This window comes from Zea mays, chromosome 2 (assembly GCF_902167145.1).
Source record: "Zea mays cultivar B73 chromosome 2, Zm-B73-REFERENCE-NAM-5.0, whole genome shotgun sequence".
NCBI classification, from domain to species: Eukaryota; Viridiplantae; Streptophyta; class Magnoliopsida; order Poales; family Poaceae; genus Zea; species Zea mays.
The window spans coordinates 182,186,483-182,200,771 of NC_050097.1; the positions used below are offsets into that span (position 1 = coordinate 182,186,483).

Below are 14,289 nucleotides of genomic sequence, written 5' to 3' on the forward strand. Positions count from 1 at the left end.
ACTTGGCCAAAGAAGCACCGAGTATAATGAAATGGCTGAAAAAACAATTAAAAAAGCTAATTAAAGTATTGAAAAGGATAAAATGACTAGAAAACAGATGAAATGACTTAGGATGTCTAAGTCTAAACATCAGCCGATTAACAAGCACCAAGTAAGATGAAACGTCTCAAAATACTTGACATGACTTCAAATTAGTTGGGAAACTAAAGGACAGATAATAAACACCGAGTAAGACAAAATGTCTGAAAAACATATGAAACAGATTAAAATCAGTTGGAAAACTAATTAAATGACTGAATAAGGCAACATGACTGAAAATCATACCACCATGGTGGAGGACAGAGCCGACGGCTAGCAGAAGAACAGAGTCGAATAGAGACGGTGCAACAATGCAAAGCAAATGACATGTGGGCCATACCAACATGGACGGAGCAAGAAGAAGAAAAGACCTGCTACCGTGTTTGTTGCGAATCATTTTGTACCTAACAAATAACCTAACAGCGATTAAGGCTCATATTTTAAAAGTTTATAGACCAAAATGACACATGCCGACAAGTTTAAAGATTAGAAATGCATTTTACTCATTTATATTTGTTTAAGATTAGCGCAAGCTCAACTAAATCTAATAAAAGCAAATAGCCCTCCTACTGTGTTAAACCACCAGTTTCGTGCGTGACTTATGAAGCGTGTAGATCTATTCTTTTTCTCCGCTTTTCGTCTAACAATGAACCATTATACTGTAGATGGTTCTTGAGAAACCATCCAATACCAACACGATAGGATGACACACGTAGCGCGGCGCTCCTACACAGTATCACCTCGCTGGCTCATGTAGGACAAGCCACCAAGTGCCATATAAAAAAAATCGGTTCCTTTTCAACGCATACATTTCTCCGTCTTTTGGCTAAGATAAAGTATGATATTTGTTTTTATCGTTTAAATATTTGATATGTGGACTATACGTTCAGTTTAATATTAAATTTATTTTATATGGGTACTAAATAATATGATTGTGTGTCGTTGTAACACACGCATATTGTAATAGTTGTCATTGACATGAGGATGTAAATAATTATACATTCCGTTTCTAACGCAGGAGCACGATTGCTAGTAGAGTTAAAAATAATTTCTAACTCAAATAACTTCAAAAAAAAAAATCAAAAATGGTTCCCTCCTGTTCTGTTCGGAATTGAGATGGTCCAATTTTGCAACGCAATGAAAGATGACATCATAAAACTATGGAAGACACCAGGAGAGACAACCTCTTTGTCTGTCGCTCCCTCGAGGAAATGTATGCCGTCCTAAATGCTGCAGGCAGAGAGAACTCCACTGAGGGCACATCAAACCGAGAAAGCGGCAATCGAAAACGATGCGTCGATGGCAAAAGCAAGAGCCTCCTCAAGCTGACAGAGTGGCCGCCTGCCTGCCTGCCGTACAACTGTACGAGCTGCCGAGCACGGGGCAGGTAGCACCCAACAAAAGCGAGCGCAAAGCTGCCTGTCAGCGCGCCTGCTTCTCCTCACCCTCGACCCTCCCTCCCTTTCTTGCTAAAGCAAGCCGCCGCCGCTTCTGCTCCTGCAAGCTCTATATTTCCAGGCCTGCTACAGTGCACCCATCGCCAGCATGAAGAAGGCGGTGTCAGTGAGAGGAGGTGGGAAGGGAGGCACAGCCCCTACGGACCTCCTGGTCTGCTTCGCCGCTCGGCAGCACCTGGCGCTGATGCCCAAGCCCATCTGCAGTCCGTCTCGGGCCACCATGGACAAGGCAGCCGCCGCGCGCCGGCGCCAGCTCCAGCTCCAGCTGCCGGGCGCCAGCGCTGCTGCAGGTGGTGCGAGAGTGCGCGGCGGGAGTAGCCCGATGTTCCGGGGGTCCAAGGCGAAGCAGAGGGCGGAGGAAGAAGAGGAGCCGCAGTCGCCCAAGGTCACGTGCGCTGGCCAGATCAAGGTCAGCCGGCCCAAGAAGGTGAAGCCGGCCTCGACGGCAGCGGCGAAGCACAGTAGCGACGGCGCCGGCGGCGCCAGGAGCTGGCTCACCGTGATGGAGGAGATCGAGCGGCTTCACGGCCGCAGGAAGAAGGCGGGCTGGCTCGAGAACCTCGGGATCAGGCGGCACGCGCTGCCGTTCGTAGGCGGCGCGCTCCGGAGCCTACGGTCCAAGGCACGCTGCTTTGGTTCCCTCCATGCCGCGGCCGTGGACTCCTCCGTTGACTCCGACGGCAACGGCAATGGCAACGACGCGGCGGGGCGTGGAAGTGAGCGCGGAGCCGGAGGGAGCGCCGCGGCCAGCGTATTCTACAAGTGGCTCATGGTGCTCGAAGGCGACCAGGAGCCCCTGGAGCAAGACGAAACCAGGTACGACGAGGAATTCGGTCAGGGAGAAGACGTCGAGCGGCAGGTGGGAAAGGAGACGGACGAGGGCACGAACGGGCCGACGTCCGCGCCGCCGCCGAACGCGCTGCTGCTCATGCGCTGCCGCTCGGCGCCGGCGACTGGGCTGTCCATGTCCAGAAGGAGGACGTGTGAGCAGTTGGCTGGCGTGGTCGAACAAGGGAAAGGGGCCGCGGGCGGCGTGCCGGGAGACGCTGAAACAGAGGAGGACAAGGAGGAGCTGGCGTTCACGTGCACAGCGCCCGGCTTCATGAAGCTGTCACTGGACATCGCCAAGGAGACGTGGGTCGTCGGTGGCCGGGACCCGATCGCGAGGAGCCGGAGCTGGAAGAGGTGACCGCCAACGCCAAGGCGCCAACATGCGCCGCATGCGCGACGCCGACGAGGATGACGTGGAGGCGGAACCCATCGTGCTGCCTTGTACAGATCGCTTCACTAATTTCTGTGCTGGAACATATATAAACTCATGTTTCGTAAATGTTTGAGTTTTAATCTTTGCATTCGTCCGCAAGATCCTCGTGAAATCACGCAAGTTTTTTTGTTCAAAACATAAAAGTTTGGAGTCCCGACTCCCGACCGTGCTACCTGCCGAGAATTTTCTTTTCCTTTTGAAATAGGAGTGATAACAGACGCTCTGCTCAAATATACTCTTTCAAAGTAGATGAGATGCCATGAGTCTAAAAAACTATCTAAATCATAGCTAAAGTGTACTCCAACCCAAAATAAATATCGTTCTTTAATTTTGATTATATATATAATATTAATGTTTATAGTATATACTTAGTATCTAATATGATTAAATAGACCAATGAATCAATTTTTATAATAAACTTATTTAGAGATATAAATGTTGCTAATATATATTATAAATCTAACCAAATTTCAGAAAATTTGATCTATATAAATACCATAAGAACATTTATTTTTGGATAGAGAAGTATATTTTCAACCAGAGAGTAGAAACTGATGCCACTAATGTAAGGCCGTCTTCAACAACCTTGCATATCCAACCTCCTATTTAAGGGTCTGTTTGGTTGAGCTGTGGCTGTGAAAAAAGCTGTTGTGTGCTGTGAAAAAAGCTGTTGTGGGCTGTGAGCTTTTAAAAAACTAAAAATTATTTGGTGGAAACCACTAAAAATTGTTAAAAGTTCTTCGATATATGTTTTCACAGTTTTATCTGAAAGCCATTAAAAACAAGTTCAGTTGTGCTTTCAATTTTGCACTCCGAGAAAGTCGGATTTTAAAAAAAAAACTGTTTCGTGGATCCAGCCCTTTGGTTTGGCTTTTGGCTTTTAGGAGGCAAAAGTTAAAGCCAAAAGCTAAACTAAATACACCATAAAACTCCAATCTATAAACATTGCAGACGCAGTGCAAAACAATATTTTCCATGATCATATGCACGATATGCTGGCTACATGCTAAGTGTGTCAGCGTGTGGCCTGAGATGGAAACAGATCATATTCACATGAAATAAATCTGGATCTCACTTTTTATCATTTTGTAATTTGACTATGAATACAAACACACACACACACACACACATATATATATATATATATATATATATATATATATATATATATATATATATATATATATATATATATATATATATATATATATATATATATGAATATGGATACAAAATGGATGTCTCAAATTAGGATTTCTATTCAGATAGATACTCAAATCAAAGTGTATATCGTTAAATTTAACATATATAAAAAAATTACTACCAAGTTCATCATTAATCAAAGTAACTAAATGAAGGTACACATCAAATAATTGCTAATGTCGAAGTAAACTAAATTACAATATATAATATTTAATAAAATAATAGGTCAATCGAAGAAATTCAAATAAAAATATTAGAGAACAAATAGTCATTATGTTTTATTAATATTCTCAAAATCGTAAAACCATTACACAAATAGAGGCTAGAGTTTTTTTTTTGTAAAACATAGACAAGAATATCTCATAAAAATAACATGGCTGTCAATAATTATTTAATAATAAGATATTTCAATTAATAAATCAATATCATATGTGTATAAATAATTATCATGAAACTATAAATTGTATAAAATAATGTACTCCAATAAATAAATAAGCTAAAGTGTTAAAATAATTTATACCAACAAATAAAATAAGTTTAAACTTCATAAAAATACTAAAATTAGTTAATCTTTATGTGCCATTAATAATTTTAAATTAATACTAAAAAATATTAATAGACACGTCATTAGTAATAATAAAATTAAATATTTTGCCACTCTTTACGAAGAGAACTTTTAAATAGGTTCATGATATTTTGTTTTCTTTGTGGATACGAATACTATCGTTCAAATACAGATTTAGAATCAGACGCAGAAAACACTCAAAATGAATATGAAAAATATTCATTTAGTATTCATATTAAGATCCGTTCCAAACCTCTAGAACCAATAGGTAGCACTAAAACTAGCTAACAACTTATTATCTAACTAACAATTAGCTCTAGAGGTTTAGAATATGGTCTAAATAGATATGAATATGGATATCTAAATTAGAAGTTTTGCGGACATCACATAATTCGAATCTATTCCATTTTCCATCCCTACAGCTTGGCAACGAAGAATAGATTGTTTTATGTCGCAGGCCTGCAGGTTGCAGCGTCAAGACTCAAGAATCTACTCATCGGGTTCCAAGGCAATGCAAACCATAGTTTAACCCCAACGTACAACAGGTGGCCACCAGCGTCACAGTAAGCAGGCCATCAACATTTAACAAGGCAAAAATCATCATAAGATCACGCCGGCTAAGCCTAAATTGCAGGCGTCAGCTTACACCAAACGCACGAGCACACGGGACTATAAAATAAAACAAAAGGTGCTACAGCTAACACTGGTCCACTACTACTGCACAACAGGCTTAACTCTACTCACTCCAGTGGCAAAAGGAGGCTCTCACACGATGTCAACACCTAGCTAGGCCCTAGAACAAACACAACCGCGAATATGAAATGAGGATGGCGAGGCCCTCGGCCTCGGGCAGGCATAATGGCAGCAGGTGGCTGCTGTCGTGCCGGCGGGTAGACAAAAAGCACGTATCGAGTACTACCTGCAAGCAAAGGGGAAAGCCGAAAGCGAGGTGGCATTCCGTGCGTCCCATGGAAAAGCGAGTTCGGACACGAATCAAAAGCGACGATATAGATCTACTACCGACATAACATGGACAGCGCTGTCACGCCTCACAATCGTTTACCTGTTCAGCATCCAGAGGAGAGAGCAAAGCAGGTTCATGAATCTGTGCTAACAACCTGGTAAGTCTGTAGGTCATATGCCTCATCCAATGCAGCAGGTTAATGTTTGCTGGAAATTGTAAGATCATTCTCATCTCGCAGAATTGTAAGTGATCTGGAACTGCCAGGAGACTTCGTCGCAAGAAGACCATTCTGTACAGTTAAGCTCAGATCTGACACAACAAGAGCGAGAATAGGAGAACTTGAATCGGTTGGTTGCAGGCAGAGCTGAATGGCCAGCCCACTGTGAGTCACGCCCTTCTGTGAGGGCTATGCAACAGGCGAGGAGGTGCTTCACGGCAAGATTGGAAAACTGCTGATGCTGCCATACTGGAAAAAAATTGTAGTAAACTTGTGTTGGCTTATACGACATAAAAAGACATTTACATAATATAACTTGATGTGCAGGATATACTGAAATCAATACAAGACAAGAAATAGCTTGGAAATTCAGCGTGTTTGAATTGTGATCAGGAATTCAGGATTAAACCATTAATCAAAAGAACGCAACAATAAGAACAGATTGCTTTTCAGGTCTGTAAGATGAAGAGATGAACTGTGGATTGAAATATATATATATGGTAGGCAGATAACACGAAGAATTTGTTACTAGAACGGTACAATCATGTGGGTTTCATATTAATAACTCGCTATCAGAGGAAATACCATTTCCACTTCAAAAAGTTTCTAATAAGATAAAAGGTTGGAACATAAGGCCAAATATTAACAATGCAGCTATTGTTTTACTTTCAGGTAGGAAAAAGGCTTGCAAATTTATAAACATGCATAGCTTTGCTTTTGTATCACAAAGTGCAATCAACAAAAAATTAGATAGTACACCAAGTGCCAATACCCGCTAGACTAATTTGTTGATGAGGCAGATGCTTTCTGAACCTCTGTTGTTATAGCCTCAGCAAGGTCTGATGCCTCGTACTCACTTCCAAAGCACCTTACTGTCTCCAAGCATGGATCTAGCAAGTACCTGTAACTTCAGATGGTCAATGTCTGGAAACGTAAATCAACATTGGCAATGTGCACAATATGCACTTACATATTGTGAGAGCTTTCTATAAGATAGTCCTGACCAACTTCCTCTACTCTTTTAAAGAAAACACGGTACTCCTGAGCTATCTGTCTTACTGCACTGATGGGACCTGTTAGTCCTACTATTCTTGGGTCAAACTCTGCAGTTAAAATGAGGTGAATCATCAGTTGCAGCATAGCCTAAAATCTCGATTTCTGAACCCAGTAGCAGAATACCTTACCAGTAAGGTATGCCTTAAGCTGAGCAGGTGAATCACGTTGTGGATCAATTGTGACAAAGAGTGGTGTAATATTGATATCGTACTTTGACTCTAGTAAAAAAAACAAATCAAGCACCATAAGCAATTATGAAGACCGTAAATTAATAATGCACATGGATGAATCAGAAACTTATTCATTGCAAGCCAATTATAGTCTACTGTAAATTTTCTGAAGTAGCTGGTCACAGATTTGACACTGACTGACAGAAGTCAAGACAGTAAGTGCACTAGCATAATAGTGAAAACACCATTACAAGTCACTTTTAAGCAAAAGATAATATATATATTTGGAAACAGCTATGAAAGGTTGCAGAGCAAGTGAATAAACGGGGGACATAAGCCAGTTTCTGTATAAAATGAGTTTTTAACCTTCAAACTGAATATGATAAACTAAACATGCACATGCACAGACAACATACAGAAGGTCATATTCATGTAACTACATAAGCTGCTAATCACAAAATGAGTAAAGGTAAAATACACAGGATAGTGAACAAATTTAATACATAGTGTGCCATGAAATATGTATTCCTGAGAAAGAAGGGTGAAATAGCAATGTACCTAACAGTTTAACAACATCAGCTATCTTCTGAACTTCAGCTGGACCCACATCTGGGCATGATGTATAGCCAAAGTACATCAGATTCCACTTTCCCCGAAGCTTTGATTCAGTCACCTCACTGTTTTCTGTATCATACAGCTTAAATGGCCCTCCTATTGCAGGTCTATTGGTAGTACATCTTTTGGGAACATTGGTCTGTCCTGGTACTTTAGCTGAAAATACCATGATATGAAACGCAAAACAGCAACAGAGAATACAACTATTAGAAAACTAAAGTATCAATTTAAACCACTTGTTTGAGATGAGGTACTATTCGCCACTAAGACTTGTTTTCATGCAGTTTCTATTCTTTTTCTCTAATAAAAAAATTAAAATTGTACCAGCAATTTGCAAAAAGCAGGAATGGTAACTCCAAGATGTCATGTACACCATAATTAACATTGACACAGTGTGATAACAAACTTATCACGAGAGCAAACTACATCATCAAGTTCCACGAGACGTCCAAGCATACATAAATTGAATCTGCATACCACGATATGGCATTTCATCCAGCTGAACTATTATTACTATTTAATCTATACAAGTTAGCAAGTACTCCATAGGTTCCAAATTATAAGTCATTTTGACTTTTCTAGGTACATTTGTTCATGCTATACATCTAGATATAGACTGTCTGGATTATAATGAAAGCTATGTATCTAGAAAAGGCCGGAATGACTTATAATTTGGATGGAGGGAGTGAAAACTGAAACAAAGAATGAATACCATTGAAATGTGTAACCCAAAAAACAACATAAAGCTGCAGTGATAGAGAACTCTTACCGAAGGGAACTGCACGCCTCTCATCATTGTAATGAACAAATGTGGCTATCCCAGCAAAAGCAAGCAGAGCAGATGGCTGCAAAACCAACATATTTACAAAAGAACGGTGTTACTTAAAATGCTATTATGACTTTACTCAAAAAAACTTGAGCCCATGTGAGAACAACCACGATTGAGGCCAGATCTTAGACCTTTGCTTTGATGTGGGACAAACAATAGGATTTTGTTAACACCAGCCTAAAATTTGCTCTCACAGGAAGTCAAACTCAGGACCTAAGGAGTGGTATTTAGACCACCTAACCAACTCAAATAGAGTCCCTTTCACTATGGCTTTACTCAGAAAAGTGAGTGTAGAATGGTGCTAAGATTCAATTAGGCAAAATATTGTGAACATGTCCAAAGAAATAACCGTAATGTGTCCAAAGGCATAAGCATCAAAGAATCTCTTGCTGATTAATGATTATTTGACATTAGACAAGACTCTAGATAGCATCGTAACTTAAATATAATAAGAGAAATCAGACAAGCAGTCTTTAGAGACAGCATACAGCAATGTAATATATTAATGGCTGAGAGGTTGACTCATTCTGTTCGGAAAACTGTCTCATTGGCCTATCATACTTGGAGCTTCCCCCACTAGAATAGCCTCTGGAATGGTAAACCCGCACAGGTAGGATCCTACAGAACCGAAATAACAGAATTATCAGAACTCTGTAACACAAGCACAAGCGTGGCTGCATGGACAAGCTAGGGGTAGTGGCAAAACAGATGGAAAAATTCAATAGCCTCAGACGTTTATGTCATATTTTTAGTACCAACTCATAGCATTAAATCAAAGTTTAACAGTAGCGCCTATCTAGAAGGGGGTTATCTATCCACACAGTCACACACGCGCGCGCATGCACACGCCCATGCAGTGCGCGCACGCACGCACACACACATATATAGATATACAGATATATAGAGAGTGAGGGGGGCAGAAAGAGGGTGGGGAGAAGGAAAGCGAGATGAGGTCAACGACCGGGTTTCCCGGAGAACCGCACATGATCCGGTTCCAACGGTTCCCCATCTCAAATCTTCTCCATATTCGTACTTTCTATTTCTATTCATATTTAAAAACCTCTCCCTTCCCCCTATTTCACCTCCTCTCCAACCATTCCCCCTATACACTTTAACTAAGTTATTTAACTTGTATACATTAGTTTTTGGATTTTAAAAAATATACAATATTTATAGTACCGTAATATACCTTGTTATCAGGTAATTAAACTTAAAAAGAATTAGAATTAAAAGTGCTAATTAACAAAAGGGGGAGATTAGAACTCTGTCGGTGTTTGGTACTAGCAACACACTGGTATGTCGTGTAGTGCCTTTTGTGGTCGACGAGATCGACTGCAGCTCAATGGTTTGTGCTTAACACGACGGAACACGAGGGTTTATATAGGTTCGGGCTGCTGGATTACACAATACCCTACTTCTGGTGTGCTTTGGAGATGATCTTTCTCAAGGTTCAAGGTTACAAAGTATCTAAGAGATGAGAATGCTCTCTCAGGCTACGAGAGGTGCTCTATCTTTTGTAGGGGTAGCCAATCCGCCATATATAGACGACGAGTTCAGGATTATAGATTGGCATTCTTCCTGATCACCCATCTTGCATGCTCGGAAATCCGTTCTGATTTGTGTGCGACGCAGAGCTTCGTGCCGTCCTTATCGAAAAGGATTGCCATGATGCCTTGGACTTCAAGTCTTGCGCCGTCTCTGGGTCTAAGTTAGCCGGCCAGCCCACGAAACCAGTCGTCCGGTCCACTAAGGCCTTCTAACAGCCCATGGATCCAATATGTGTTATGAGGACCCGGGGGATATCTATCCCCCACAAACTCCCTCGTCCGAAGGGTGCGCAGGCGAGCTCAAGCTCACAAGGGTGCGCGCGAGGGGCCCCGTTGGACGAGCGGAGGGAAGTGTCGTGCACAGAGGAGCCGACGCAGGGGGAGGGGGAGAGTGAAACGTTGGAGAGCGTCTGATGCCGGTCAAGCCCGGAGGGTGGAGGGCCGAACGCCCGATTGCAAAGTTGTTTCATAGGTTTATATGGTGAGGGGGCAGAAGTTTACATAGTCAAGGTGTTACAGCAGAAGGAAGAACAAGGCAGAATTATGTCTAGGTAGACAGCAACACCATATTTCTATCGTCTCGCAGCAAACAGCAATGAGGCGGTTGTGATCTGGAATCCTAGCTCGAAACACCACGCCATGTCGATGCTTCCATAGCTCCCAACAACACAGCATGATGAGAGTAGAGGATACAAAAAGGCATATATCATTTGTCAGGGCCTAAGGAGGCCCACGGAGGGGCTGCGACAGCAGCAATCATGAGCCCTCTAAGGGCGATTAGATAAGGATAGTTAGAGATAAGATTAGAAGATTAGTTGAGATTATTTAGGAGATCAGTTGAGATTATCTAGGAAGGTTATCAGTTAGTTTGTTGAGAGTTTTTAGGAGAGTTTTAAGGAGATAAGGATCTCTAGCTAGACAGGGGAGGTAAGCCGATCTATTTATGTAATCAATGGATGAGAAATAAAGGAGTCAAGAATTAAAAGGGAGAAACCCTCCTCTTGCTCGGCCGTGGGCAGAGGCCCCCAGCGACGTTCATGCCAATCGATACCCCTCTCCAATCCCTCACCGATCTAACGACCATAACATCTGGTATCGGCTAGCTTGGGTTTCGATCTGATCCCATGGCTTCTGCTGCCAATTTCGCGGCATCATCCTGGCAACCGGCGTCCCCATCTCCATGAACTGCGCTGCATTTCACCTTCATCACGTCGTCCTGGCAACCGACGTCCCCATCTCCATGGGCTGCGCCACATGCCACCTTCGTCACACCATCCTGGCAACCGGCGTCCCTATCTCCATGAGCACCATCGCCTGCCAATTTTGTCACCACATCCTGGACGCCGGCGTGCCCATCCCTAGGAACAACGCCAAATTTCGTCACATCATCTTTGTTGACGGCGTCTCCATCCCCATGGGCGACGCCACTAGGGGTAGCCACGACTCAGCAATCACCAGCTCCATCGATGGGGGACTTGTGGACCAACATAAGGGCTGATCTCGCAAAGATGCAAGTCACGCTCCAGAAGGTTGAGCAAAGGCTGTTGCAAATCAAGGCAGCAATGCAACATGAGCAGCACCAGCTGGCGTTGTCCACACGGCTCCAAACGTCGGCGGTTGTGGGCATACAAGCTGCTGCTCATGGCTTCCTTGCACGACTGAGAGTGCGGGAGATGCGTCGACGAATGCTCGAGGCAGTCTTGGTGACAGTTGACCTCGACACATGGGGGCGTGACCTCGCCCTGTCGGACGGCCATCAGCAGCGGCACCGGGCCGCTATCTCCAAGTGCGAGCATGGTACGTGTCTCGCGGGCGACGAACTTCAACTCTACGGCAGCGGCGGTAGGGAAAGCACCCCCCTCGTCATCGGCAAGGGCGCACTGTTTAGCGCCACCACATTCTGCTACCGGCTGCCACGAGGGCGCCTCCGCTGGTTATTGTTGTGACCTATTCCAGGTGCCCATCCATGTGCTCCCCTTTCATCCAGATGGCGTCCATGGGATCCAGGTGGCTGCACACGTGCAAGTCCAATGCACGGAGGGTGTCCGCCTTATCTCATGGGGTCAAAAAAATCAGATTCGGAATAATAAGATAAGCCGAGATGTAAAAGGCTTGTCTTCTAGGTGTCTGGTTTTGGGTCAAGTAGACTCGGTCTTTGAGACCCCATCATGTTGCAGCTCGAGGACAAGCTGCTTGTCCAGGAGGGATGTAGTGTCAGGGCCTAAGGAGGCCCACGGAGGGGCTGCAACAGCAGCAATCATGAGCCCTCTAAGGGGGATAAGATAAGGATAGTTAGAGATAAGATTAGAAGATTAGTTAAGATTATTTAGGAGATTAGTTGAGATTATCTAGGAAGGCAATCATGGGCCCTCTAACGACCATAACAGCATTCATCAAATCAAACTACAAGTAAAACGTCAAAGGTATGGTTCCCATGTATGGTGTAATTTCAAAATGGTGTAGCAGGAGGCAGGAGACATCAACAAAGCTACATGCAACAATACAACAAGTATGACATCTACAACAAGGAATGTGAAACATTATGAGCATCAGATCCTAGAGCCCTACTACAAGCAAAACCAGCAGCCACAGCATGATGATAACGGAACCCAGCCATCAAACACTGGTTTTGTCGTTGAACACATCACTTAATGACATTACTAGCAGATCTCAGGCTAGCATATAATTGCAGTTGGCACACCACAACGATATTGCGCCCAGAGTAGCACATCCAGCAAAATGTCCCAGATAGCAACTTGTGAATCAAATGCGCAAGGTACATACACACACTAGAGTTACTCATATCAACTTCCACGCTGACTCAACTGACTTCCATGAAACAAAAAAAACACGTCCCTCCCGGAATCCTCCCCACTCAGCTCCATGGGACGCTCCAACGGAGACGAATCTCAAATCCCGACTCCAAACCATCCAAACGGCCAAACCTACCAACCTAATTACCAAAACAACACTTGCAGCAACCGATGATGTCACCGCCGTAGGATGCGGCCAGCTGCGGCGTTAGCGCGAACACCTGTCGCGCACACACAGTCGCACAACAGCAGCACGCGCGCCAAAACCGAGAGGAGAGGAGAGAAGAAGCGTACCGGGGTCGCCGCAACGGAGGCAGCTCGGCGGTAGCGCGCAAGCAGCGGAGCAGCGAAGCCTTGAGGACGCGCGGTGTCAACATGGCCGCGGTGCGAGGCGGTGGGATGTACCGGACTACTCGACTAGTATCGGAGAGTCGGGGACATGAGGAAGGCGAAGGACCGAAGCAGGGAGTGAGAAGGGGAAAAAATAATGCGGCGAAATGAAAATTCTATGGGCGGTCTTACCTCGGGTCCAAGAAAGGAAGCCTCGTCGTCTTGTAACCCAAGAAAAGAAGCCGGAGACTACTGCAAAAGTTAGCTCATCTGCTAAATCGGTTAGCTCATCTGCAAAATCGGACATAAGAGCAACTACAGTAGTTATATATAATTTTACTACCTAAATCCTAGATTTAGCCAGTCCTCAAATAATATAGAAAATAAAAAAACTCATCTCTTCCGACAGTCCTCTATATATTACTTTCTAAATATATTAAAATTTAGCATATCACCGGTTTAAGTGGGACCATCAACAATGACAGATTGTATTGAACTATGTTAATATATCTTTACTTCCGACATGTGCACGTGCGGCTTCACATTGATAATTGTTTAATCTCTAGCTGACTATCTGCCATGTTGTACATCACCGACGTTCGATACATGAACTATGTTAATATATCTTTACTATAAAGTGGAAAAGGCACCAAAATACAAAAATTACCGCCAGACTTTTGTGTAGAGAGTTGGTAAATGGTTGCTAAATATAGGGAAAGAATGAGGTTAGATGAGAAATAGCTAAATTTAGTAAATTCATTTAGAGAGTTGTTAGAGAGGAGTTTTTAGTTTAGCTACCTAAATTATTGATTAAGAGAATCTTTTGGAGAACTACTGGAGTTGCTCTAACTCATTACTTTAAAAAACACATAACCTCTCTAGCTATTTTTCTCCCGTGGTTTTTCTCTATTTTTCATTTTGACTGAACCTTTAAAAATTATAGTAAGACTCTTTTTGAGAGGACTTCACTTCAAAAAGTATAGCTTCGGTTTTTCAGCTTTACCATGAAACAGTTTCAACATATTGGTAAGGCGGAATTTAAGAGTGTTTCGATTGCACATAGACTCCCAACTTCTGTAATATAATTAATTTATGCGGGTGGACAAAGAGACATTAATTGTTAGGTCATGTAATCAATGACATGGTGGGTAATTTTTGTATAATTTTATGAGAAGGTATAA

At 43.1% G+C, this 14,289-nt stretch overlaps 2 protein-coding genes across 3 annotated transcripts; one reads left to right on the plus strand and one right to left on the minus strand.

Annotated features, from left to right (window-relative positions):
* Nucleotides 1–1,529: 1,529 nt before the first annotated feature.
* LOC100384489 (uncharacterized) lies at nt 1,530–2,889 on the plus strand. Its single transcript, NM_001177017.1, has one exon. It carries the CDS (start codon nt 1,624–1,626, stop codon nt 2,722–2,724), a length of 1,101 nt encoding a protein of 366 aa, NP_001170488.1. The 5' UTR covers nt 1,530–1,623; the 3' UTR covers nt 2,725–2,889.
* Nucleotides 2,890–5,125: 2,236 nt separating this feature from the next.
* LOC100282683 (SCO1 protein) lies at nt 5,126–13,312 on the minus strand. Of its 2 annotated transcripts, XR_004855961.1 has the most exons (9): nt 13,073–13,309; nt 8,907–9,036; nt 8,359–8,434; nt 7,533–7,745; nt 6,933–7,022; nt 6,719–6,851; nt 6,521–6,649; nt 5,631–5,997; nt 5,126–5,486 (listed from the first exon to the last, which is right to left on the minus strand). XR_004855961.1 is itself a non-coding variant. In NM_001155590.2 (8 exons), exons 1-7 carry the CDS (start codon nt 13,153–13,155, stop codon nt 6,529–6,531), a joined length of 846 nt encoding a protein of 281 aa, NP_001149062.2. In that variant the 5' UTR covers nt 13,156–13,312; the 3' UTR covers nt 5,577–5,997; nt 6,521–6,528. The 2 variants fall into 2 exon arrangements, 1 of the variants encoding a protein (NP_001149062.2); NM_001155590.2 differs by lacking the exon at nt 5,126–5,486 and having other exon boundaries at nt 5,577–5,997; nt 13,073–13,312.
* Between the last annotated feature and the right edge of the window lie 977 nt (nt 13,313–14,289).